The sequence below is a fragment of the Musa acuminata genome, chromosome BXJ2-4 (genome assembly GCF_036884655.1).
Source record: "Musa acuminata AAA Group cultivar baxijiao chromosome BXJ2-4, Cavendish_Baxijiao_AAA, whole genome shotgun sequence".
Classification (NCBI taxonomy): domain Eukaryota; kingdom Viridiplantae; phylum Streptophyta; class Magnoliopsida; order Zingiberales; family Musaceae; genus Musa; species Musa acuminata.
Genome location: NC_088341.1, coordinates 41,473,737 through 41,484,999, shown reverse-complemented (window position 1 = coordinate 41,484,999; position 11,263 = coordinate 41,473,737). Strand labels below are relative to the sequence as shown.

The window sequence follows — 11,263 nt, the reverse complement described above, 5'->3', positions numbered from 1 at the left end:
CGATAGGGTTAGGGGTGGTATTGTTTACAATATATTAATGAGACATCCAACATTTAGCTATCACAAGCCCAACTACATCTATAGGTGATTTCTTGATCATGACATGTGAATGATTTTGGATAAAGCTATAATTGAACCACTCACCATTATCATTATTTATGGGCTAAAATAACTAATTCTTTAATTGATTTTTAATTAGTAATTAAGAAATCAACAAAAAAGCTGTTAGGGACATATAATAATATATCTTTAATTGATTCGTAATTAGCAGTTATTTTGGAGTCCAAAGGTCTTTGCTTGTTCGAGCAGGCAAACTGTCCCTTTCTCGTTTTCCGTGCAGCTTAATCCAATCCTTCTCCACGTCTTTTAACTTCTTTCTACTATAAAAACCCTAGCAATTATTTGACCTTTCCCCAATTCCTTAGGTTCCCGAAACGCCTGCCCGTCTCCGAGTTCCCCTCTTTCCCAATCCGGTGCCGAGGAATTCTGTTGCCGCAATTGATTCCTCGATCGTTTAGAGTCCGAACTCGATCCTTCCACCCACGATCCATCGATCGATCGGTATAATTTTCGATTGTGATATTTGATTGTTTTGGATTGGAACCACCGGTGGTTGTGACGGTATTTGCGTGGTCTTGGGAATTTCAGCAGGAATCCTGAACTCTCGATGGCCAACAGCTCGTTCAAGCTCGACCACCCCCTCGGTTTGTGCTTCCAAGCCCCGCAATTTCTCGAAGAAAATGTTGTCTTTTTATGTCAGGGATGGGATTTTGGAATAAAGTTCGATTTTTTTTTTATATCTATGCTGCTAGGTTTTCTTTAGCATGTAATCTTTTATGACTCTATGGAGATTACGGTTGTGGTTTGAGATCGTTTGGTTGATTTTATGCTTTTAATTAAAGGAGATTGTCTGAGAAGAGGGAATTGAGTTTCAAAAGGAACATGAAATTCTTAAAATGTTTCTTTCATATGGATTCGAATCTAGGATGCTCACCAACATTTCAGGTTAACAAAAGTTCATAACCCTTTATATTAACATTGAAGTGCCATGAACCTGAAGCATGTCTGGAGCGGCAAATTTAGTGATTATTTGTTCATGTGGCATTCAATTATGGGAGGATACTTATAGAAATGTGGCAGGTTATGATGTGAAACTTTATGGATACACATAACAAAGTTGCACTCATGTGTGCTGATGGATCAATGAGTTTGACTTTGCATATGAGAATGACTGAAATTTTTAATTGACAAGTATTTACAGATGAAATATGTGACTTTGCCTCTCGGAAGTTCCTGTTATCCACAATATTTGTGAGTTCTTACTTTTATGGTCTACTCCTGTGGTTATACTTGAACTTACCTTGTAATTGTTACCGCTTTGATTTTTATCTTAATATTGCCTATGACTTGCTTGATATTTGTGTGATTGGCTTCTCAAGTTTCTTGATTTCTATGTTGAAATGGATTCTGCATTCTAATTTCAGAAAAAAGGCAGGCTGAGGCTGCACGAATCAGAGAGAAGTACTCGGATAGAATTCCCGTAAAAATTTCATTTTTGTGGTAATTTTAGAATGATACTTTATTAATTCCTCTCATAGATATTGTCATTTAATGTAGGTGATTGTTGAGAAGGCTGAAAGGAGTGATATACCAGACATTGACAAGAAGAAGTTAGTACTTATCTTTTCATTTTTAAGATCTGTCTGTTTTATGTGACTATATTTTTAGTCATCTAAACTTTAAAGAAACAAATATTGTTCAATTTATGGTCCTTAACTAGATCCGTATGACTCATTTGTAGTTGTGGTATTTCTTTTCTTCCCTTTTTTTGAGGGTCAAACATGTTTTTCATGCTTTATCTTCATTATCAATGTTTAATTAGGTGGACTTTTGGGGGAAAAAATATGTTTAACTTTGTGGACTTAAATTCTGGGAATTCCTGTAATACAATTAGGTATGTGCTGTGATCTACTACACCTGTGTACAACTTTTTTTGAGGAAGAACCATTGTTTGTTAAGTTATATAAAAAGGAATTCCAGATATCCTCACTTTACTGGTTTCCTATTCTTAGAATTTGTTGATGAATGGGAAACATTGTAGAGGTTATATAATTACTTTAAAGTTGAATTTTCCTTTCCCGAGGTGAAGAAACAAACTGTTCCTGTCTGACCTAGTATTAGGAAGATTTTAACCTGTAAAATTTTGTACAGTTTCTATGCACATGACCACTTGATTTAGTGGAGCAGGCCTTAGCATGTGGTTTAACCATGAATATGCAGTTAGGAAATTTGTTGTGAGTGGCATACACCATGTTTTACATTTTTAGTTAAAATTATATAACCCATAATGTTGACATATTTTCTTATTTTATTTTTAGTCTTTACAATTTCTGAACATGTCTTATGGCTTTATATAGGTACCTAGTTCCTGCAGATTTAACAGTTGGACAATTTGTTTATGTTGTTCGGAAGAGGATTAAGCTCAGTGCAGAGAAGGCCATCTTTATTTTTGTCAAGAACACATTACCACCTACAGGCATATGAGCTACTTCATATTCAGTTTGTTTGTTTTTGCTTTTTTTCATTGTATTCATCCATAATTTTCCATTGCAGCTGCAATGATGTCTGCCATCTATGAAGAACACAAAGATGAAGACGGTTTTCTTTACATGACATATAGTGGCGAGAACACATTTGGTCGCTTTTAAGATGATCTGGCATGTGCTATCCTTGTAGATAAAATAATGAACGCAAATGTGCATATTTCTGACATTGGTTAAATTTCTGCTCTTTAGATGTAGCCTCATAAAGCTGGGCTGTCAATCTCGCTACTTTCAACTCTGGAATTATAACTATTACTTCCACACAAGTTCATGTCAACTTCATGGCATATGACATTTTTTTGTTGTTGGCTATGTTGGTGTTGAACCGTGCTTTGTTTGATGTTAAATTTGATGTGCAAAGTCACTCATTTCACTATGGAACTTGAGCTGACATGCATCACATTAATCCTAGGGTGTCTGGATTATCTGGTTGATCTTGCAGCAAATCAACTCTGGTATCACTGACCACCTCTATTTTGTTGTTTTCTTTTGAGTAGATTGTTTTGTTACATTTATGAATCTAGTATCTACTTGATTAAGCTAGTTTCTCATCCTTTTATCTGTTTAATTCCCAGCTTTTAGTGTTAGAATTATCAAGAGTCCATTTTCTGAGAATTCAATGAGCTTTAACCCAAAAAATTTAATTTTGTTCGGACCAGTTTATACTGAATGATATTTATTGGTCGATACATCGTGGACCGCTGTCTTAGATGCCTTCAATTCTTTTTAGTGCTTGTGACTCGCAAGCCCTGTCTACCCTTTGTGTCTTCTATCGTCTAGTACTTTTCCTCCTCCTTCCTCCATGGTCTCCTCCTTTTTTTTCTTCCCACATCTCCTAGTGTTATCGAAAATTTCATTTTTTGGTTCAATTATCAATGTCAAAATGGATTCTCAAGCCTACTTTCTACTAATCAGGAGATGCTAGTCCTAAAAGGACGTGACTGTCAAAAATTGAACTTTATCCTAATGGATGTACTTCTCCAAGTTGAACTAAATATCATAGATCACAGACCATAAGAAGAAAACACTTCCTTACAGGTAAACCACAAGGAACACTTATCACTCTGCACAACAGGAGAGAGAAGGAAAAGTCATCTATAGGATGACCAGCACTTATTACACCTGAACCCATTAACATGAGTTGTAAGATACAAAAAAATTGGTCATCAAGAACCTCTAAAGAATGTCGGGGGAGAATTGCCACTCCCTCTCCTCTCTTTCACTTTCTGTATTCCTCACTTTCTCACTGTTCTGGGGATCATTCTCTTTAAACTCTGATACTTGCGCGATGAGAACATGTTTGTATAGATGCAACGTAACGCGCCACCATGTCAACAAGCAAAAGGGATGCTTCTCTCAAAAGACTGCATTCAAGAGAGCGTTTTTGCCTTCCCCGCACCGCCGGTGAACCTCCTTGATCCTTTCAGCTGAGTTGCAGATGCCACTGCAGCTCCAATCGAACGAGGCAACACAGATGTTGCCTGCCTGGGCTTTCCACTCACAGTCTGCATACAAGTAGCACCGGTGCATTAGTCTATCATATATTATAGCTCGAAAGAATTGCTCAGAGCAAGAGCTTAAGAACTACAACTGATACATTGACACATAGGTTATGAATCTATGCCTGCATGAAGTACCGTTCACATAAAACTCGATTAAACATCATGATGTGTACAAGTAACCAATGGTTCCTGTCAACCACAGTTTGACTTGATGTTTTGTTGTAATTCTTTTACTTCTCTACATCCCACATTTTCTCAGAAAAGGTACGATTGTGTTCCTATTATGCTTCTTTGAGTGAAACTCTTAATTCTTCTTCAACATGTTTAGAGCATATTTTTTATGAGCAACACAATGTGTTCAATAAATGTAAAACTGGCTATTATAAGAAGAACCCATCTCATCCATGAATAAGTCAGGAATCTAAATTCCGATCAAAACCAAAGCTTAGTTTTCCTGTTTTTTGTATCAAGTTCTTTTCAAAAGGAAATGAGTTGAGGCCTGCAACCAACACCGCACCCAAGATTTTCAGAGTATTTTACAAAACGATATATTTTTATGTGCCGAAATTCTAAGACATACTTTATCTAACTGCCTCGACATAGAACTAAACACGGTGTAGATTTTATTTATACATGCGATACTTGTGAAGAAGCTTTTGGTGACTACAAGCAATGCAGGAGAATCCAAGATGGAAATTTAATTGATCATGCATCACTGTTGATAAAGAAAAACTAGTGTCTTGATGAATTTGTATCTTACCTGGAGGGGTGCCACAACATAGTCTGCGGTCGTCGATATGTTCAACATCTAGTCCAATAAACCATGATCCCAGTGAAACATCCTCATTTGCATACTTGTGAAGCACATGCCTAATGTTAAGAGAACCAGAGTAGTTGCATCATAGGTCGGTTACGGTAAAATTAGTTTTCAGAATATAGCTCCAACAATGATTGTAGCATTCACAGCATTAGAAGAAATGGAGTTCAATGCAGTAAACATGTAGCAAAAATTGGATGCTAGTTGTAGCTTACTGATTCATGGATATGTAAGTAGCCAAGTCCTTTGAAATGGCATATAGCTGCCCAGTAGCATGCCGGAAATACTTATTTCCTTCTTCTCCGAACTTCCAATACTCAGGTTCGTGGTATCTCACTCCCCTGTCCATTAACAACATTTGACACTGAGACATACTAAATGGCACCTGTCGATCACAAATACCGTCATGTAAAAAAACATGCTTACTTTTGAGCAAGGACTGGACCAGATTTCATACATCCAATGTATACCCGAGGCTTCGAACGGTGCTTGGCCAGAGTTTCACCAAGAGTTGCTACAATTTTGGAAGTCAGATAATTCAACATATTAACATTAGACAATTAAGAAAACAAACATATAGTCAAAGCGAGACTGTAGTTCCAGTAAAGAGGAACAAGTGAAAGCTAGGGCTGAGTGGACTGTCATATGTTTGTTTCTTTTTTCTAGGGAGTATCAGATTTCCTAAGGTAAATAGCAGAAGCTATAATTTTTTACAATTAAGATTGATTTTGGGTGCAAGAAACTTAAGCTATGTAAATTACTAACTGAACATGATATACACCGAAATAATATATCTTAAGAGAAAGAAGAAGATGCTTGTAGAGCTAAAATTTCATCTTGCTAGACAAAGACATATGTAAGCAATGAGAATAGCTACTTCACCCACCAATATTTACATGTACATCATCATCTACTTTGATGTAGAAATCGGCATCCCACATAGAAACAGCAGTTGCAAAATATATTTTAGTTTTGGCCGATAACTCAAGATAGCCTTCAACATGATCCTGTAAATAAATGTATCATTGAATCAATAATACAAGTTTGACCATGTGGAAACCAAACAAAAGTATGTTAATGGAAAACTTGGACTGGCCAAATAACATCTAATTATGATAGCAATAAATCGCTCTATGATAAAAAGAATTCAAGAATCCAACCAGTCTCATTAAGTCCCCATTCTTTGCATGTTCAGCTTCAATTGCCTTGTCTAAAATTCCACCAGATGTAGCACTGTGAGAATATCTCAAGGCTGTTAGATTGAAAATCTATTGAGCAGCAGAGGCAACAAAGTCAGAATAAGCTGAAAAAAAGCTAGAAAGGTTCTCAATGCTCTTTTGGTTCTCTCTGTGCATTCAATTGTAGGAGGGGAATCGAGTAGTAAAAAAATAGAAGATATATTTCTCCTCCCAAGCTGATAAATTTGGAGAATTTACTTTTTTGGAAATTTACTTTCTTATATTGTTCTATTTACTGACCATCTTTCAGGACAAAAAAAACAATAACAAAGGAAATAATCAAGGTGAGTAGGGATTTTGAGTAAAACACCACAAACAAGATAACTTGATCCGAAGTCTAGGCTAAGAATGATGATTTTTACACTAAAATCATAAGAACAAGAAAAGAGAAAACTAAACTAGTCACATCCATTTTCGAAACTTCTTTCAATCATACTCCCATCTTGATGATATTATAAAACACATCATGCCTAGTTTGAAATTACATTTCAAATTAAAGCATCAACTGCAATTCACCACAACACCTTAGTAGAGCATGTCTTGAGAGCCAAATGGAGTTGTAACTTGCAGTCAATCTTTGGCATAAATATAATTTTTCCAGGGTAAGATGTTTACATACTAGCACACAAATGCAAGGTGCAAATTGTGGTTTACTCATGCTCACTAAGCATACTGACAGACAGAGACACATAAAGAGACAACACATGGATGGACATGGAAAGGAAAAGGAAGAATCTACAAGAACATGTTTTCTGATGAAACTAGTGTTGCAGGTACACACCTGTGACCGATGACAAACCGAACAATAATACCTTTCTCTTCCTCCAGCTTCTTTCTCTTTTCGCCTATTAATTATTACACATAAGAATTTGATAATTAGATCCAAGCAATTGATCATGAAACAATATGCAAATGCAGGTGGACAATGAAACCTTGAGGCATCCAAGTTGCACGAACTGAATCTCTTCTCCGACGACTGCTAAATGCAGTATTAATTCCTATAACCATCAGATACTTCCTTCGTGCCCTAGATTCGGTAGCCTTTAGAGTCTCCGACAATGGAGCACCATTGACTAGTGACTCCTGTGTGGCTCTGGCAGCTGCTAATTCCATTTCTAAGTTCGCTATTGTTTTATCAAGTGTCCTGTACAAAAGGTTCTGTTACTGAGCAGATTGTAACTAAAAAATTCTCACAGGTATCATCAGATGTGCTATTACTATTATGATTTAGATTCATATCCAAAGAGTTCTGATGACACAAACCGATACCCTGACTTACTGTATAACTTGCTGTGTGTTTGAAACTTTGCCGAGGATATCTTTGGCCTCTTGTTTTTTGTCAATCTGAAATACATGAAAACAGAAAAAGAAAAAGGATGATGTAACGAGTAATATACCAGCTAAAGTGAAAAATAAATGAACTAACAATTAGTCTCTAATGAGACACCGACAAAATCTTAATTTTTTGGCAAAGCTGATGAATTCATAGTTTAAGGTAGAAACAGAATGTAACAACATTTTCGTATATCAAAAGAATGCAATAACATTTATGTCTAACCACATTGCCATTTTAGAGAATAAATTGAAATAACTATTCAAAAATGGTATAAGGTTAACACACTCACTGTTCTTGGATTGCAGTTATTGGCAACTAGATTCAGCTTATTATCTTCTGTTCCCGTTGTCCTGATGATGTCCTTTGCTTCAGGCATTGTCCAACTGTCACCATTGATCAGGATTATGACCACATCACATGGTTATTATAGTGGAAACTGAAATGAGTAGGTAGCATGCCATGATTTTGCTCAAGAGTAGATGCTACTCTAAAGTAAAGAAACTTTCAAAGAAAAGTATATCATGCTATCGAACCACCGAAGTCTCTAAAGCCCAACTTCTTGATGCACAGCACGGTGCTGAGAACTTATAAAAGGGAATTACTACAACTAGCCACAGTAATGACACCCCTAAGCTGGTCTAAGTATATCGCTAAAACACATACTGTAAAGGCCTATCTGTTCATCACCAACACTAAATTAATGAAGAAAAACACAGTAATTTATCCACTTTGCAGAAGCCACAGAAACTGAGAACAAGCTATTCCAGTTTGATATGTCTGATGATATCAGAAAATTCAGTTTAGCTACTTTCTGTAGCACCATATTGTCCTATAAATCACTATCCAATTTGCATCAGACCAACTGTTTCTTTAAGTGGATCTGCAGCTAAAACAGATTAGTGAGTCTAGTCAATCAATTCGGATGCAAGAAGTGGTACTCAATAAAGCATATTGATCGGAAAACTATAGCACAATAATCATGCATTCCAGCTATCACAACGAATCGATCAGATTATACTGATCTGATCATAAACCACTAACAAGGCTCTGTTGGTCGAAATCCAGACCAAAGCTCTCTCTTTATAAGGAAACAGAATCTAAGAAGCCAAGGGCCCAAAGTGAAGGAACCAAACAGAAAAATTGGTACCTGTTGATGAAGAGTAGACCAGCACAAAAGCTTCCAAGGCAAAGCAAGAAGGTCCACGTCATGGACACCATTCCCCTTGCCGACAACTCTCCTCCTCCCCCACCGCCGCCGCGACCTCCTCCTCCTCTCTTGAAGCTCATAGCTGCTCTCCTCTTCTTCTCCCCTCTTACAGCGCACCGAGAGCCGCCACAGAATCCTTCCAATCACCGCTGTCCATCTCAAATTATGAGTAAAGATCCCACCTTTCTCAGCGGAGGCAACGTATCGACGAAACAGAAGGAACCGGGGAGATCACAACAACCAATAGGCAATTTCAGCAAGGGAGGGAATTGAATTCGGCCCAGTGGAACCGAGAAGCTGGAAACGAGGGATAAAAACTGGATCTTCAGCGGGGAAGTCGTCGGTTTTTGGACTCTTCCTCTCGACTCGTAGTCTATTCCTCTCTTTGGGGTGGATTGTGGAGGAAGCCAGAGAGACCCACCAAACGAAGGAAGCGAGGGAAAAAGGATTCATAGTAACAAAGATTTTACTTGGTTTCGTGGACTCTCTCATCTGCGGTTGCGTTCTGAACGACTGATGCAGATTGGCACAAATGCCCCGGAGATCATCGGAGTGCTGCGAAGGAAGACGGTCATTCGCTATAAAGAAAGGTAGAAGATCATGTGGACAAGAAGGATGACAGGTTGGAGTCGGTTCAAATCTAAGATGTTTACAGGGGTGTGTGTTGGCCTTTTGGAGTCATCATTCTGCACATGATCGCTTCACTGCACATTTCCTATATTTACGGTAATCTACATCTGTAGACTGAGATGAAAGATATATATATATATATATATATATAGATGATGATTATTTTTGTCAATAAATCATAAATAAATATTCTAAACTCATTCTATTATATTAGGCGATGTGATCTCTCTGAGCTATAAAAAAATTATCCATTTTAGAATTATTTGTGTAAATCATAAGAAATAAAAGTATTATGTTAGGCAATGTGGGCTCTATGAGCTATAAGAAATTATCCATTTTAGGAGTGTTTGTATAATTTTAACATAAGTTTTTTCTGAAGCCTTAATTTTCTAATTCTTCTACAAATATGAGATTAAATATGATATTATCATTTTTTTGATATTTTAAATTTGTTTATGTAACAATTTTTGGGTCAGTTCTTATCTCACTCCATGGTAGTGAAGTAGAAGAAGAATTAGAAGATGATGCCCAAGTAGCATGAACACAAATGATGACTAGGCACCACAATAAGTGCTTGTTATGCCCAAGAACCATGCACATAACTTTACTACTATGACTGAGACACACTACTGCTTCATCTTTCCAAGGAACACAGCAGTCAATAATTGCAATGATATGATATTTCATTGCTTCCTTTTGTGGGTAGGGCCAATCAAGCAACAAACTTAGCTTCCTGTTTCATGCATTGAGTTAGCAGGATGATGCAAGAACAGATGGCCTCAAGCATGTGTGGTCCTTTAAGAGGCCCTTCAGTCACATGGATTCTTAGAGTGATGGGAGGGCAAATAATATTTCCAACAAGAAGAGAAGACCATGCTTTCAATAATGACCTCCCAACTGCCTCTTCCTTCCACTTCACATGGAATGAAAGAAGAAGGATTGATGAGCTCTCTTATCTGAAAGTAGATTCAAGGAGGCAAGACTGTCAAGCTTGCAGAGCTTCTTCTCTTCTTTTGATGAGGACTTCTTTGTGGCAAGTCAGATATATACTTACCTTGAAAACCACTCAGCCATCTGACAAAGAAGGGGCACCACATGGGATGTGTTCATCTTTTTGTGCAGAGAGGAAGGTTGAGCTTCAAGTTTGCCACCTCCTGAGCTGACTACACCTAAGAATTTCACAGTTGATTGGATCTGGCCTTGAATTTATCTGATATATTATTTGATCCAAGTTCTTTGCATCAATCTGTTTTTATTTTAGCTGTAAAATCAAATATATTCTGAAGGTTGAAGTGTTCATGATTCAACTGACAGAAAAGCTTCCTTGTCTGTGTATACATCAAATCAAATTTAGAACCATGAGCTGAAACTTTTTGTATTTAGATTTATATATGCAATTGGCTTATTCCTACTTATTTTTGTGAACTGGGATTGATTTTGACATGTACCTTCTCCAATTCTTTTATGGATTCAGGAGATATGAATCTTTTTCTTTTTTTCTCACTGGGGCACTTTGAATAATAAATTAGAATGCATGAAGACAATCCAGTTGGTGAATTCTGGTGTACCAAAAACCTACTTTTATCAAGAACAGTGAAACTTGTTACATCAGTTTGATCAATCCATGTGGACTGGGAATTTCATGTTCATGAATTGTTCCATGAACACACTGAAACCTAATTGTTCCACGAGACAAAGTTAGATGTCGATGTGACAGCAGCTGGTTGCAGCTAATGTCAAACATATGCATGTTAGAAGAGAAGGTGTGACATGCAACTAATTCTCAGCTACTCAATGCCCTCTCCAAGTGTTGTTAGGTAAGCTTCTTTCATTGGATGTCACAGCCAAAACATTTTTCTTGCTAATAATGATGTTTAGGTTTGATGATCCATCTAATCGATACTACTTTTCGAATAAAAATTTTAATGGA

At 37.0% G+C, this 11,263-nt stretch overlaps 2 protein-coding genes across 3 annotated transcripts; one reads left to right on the top strand and one right to left on the bottom strand.

Moving 5' to 3' along the window:
• The first annotated feature begins 400 nt into the window (after positions 1-400).
• On the top strand, positions 401-2,915 carry LOC103982885 (autophagy-related protein 8C-like). 2 transcript variants are annotated; one of them, XM_009399950.3, is made up of 6 exons: positions 401-561; positions 649-704; positions 1,485-1,540; positions 1,618-1,670; positions 2,418-2,536; positions 2,614-2,915. In XM_009399950.3, the coding sequence occupies exons 2-6, from the start codon at positions 668-670 to the stop codon at positions 2,706-2,708; spliced, it is 360 nt and encodes a 119-aa protein (XP_009398225.1). In that variant the 5' UTR covers positions 401-561; positions 649-667; the 3' UTR covers positions 2,709-2,915. The 2 variants fall into 2 exon arrangements, with proteins under 2 accessions (XP_009398225.1, XP_009398226.1); XM_009399951.3 differs by having other exon boundaries at positions 402-561; positions 652-704.
• A 769-nt stretch (positions 2,916-3,684) lies between these two features.
• On the bottom strand, positions 3,685-9,199 carry LOC135610940 (probable beta-1,3-galactosyltransferase 2). The gene is made up of 11 exons (XM_065106047.1): positions 8,644-9,199; positions 7,786-7,879; positions 7,440-7,504; positions 7,093-7,304; positions 6,942-7,005; positions 6,083-6,155; positions 5,809-5,929; positions 5,349-5,436; positions 5,138-5,263; positions 4,866-4,975; positions 3,685-4,108 (listed from the first exon to the last, which is right to left on the bottom strand). Exons 1-11 carry the CDS (start codon positions 8,781-8,783, stop codon positions 3,960-3,962), a joined length of 1,242 nt encoding a protein of 413 aa, XP_064962119.1. The 5' UTR covers positions 8,784-9,199; the 3' UTR covers positions 3,685-3,959.
• Between the last annotated feature and the right edge of the window lie 2,064 nt (positions 9,200-11,263).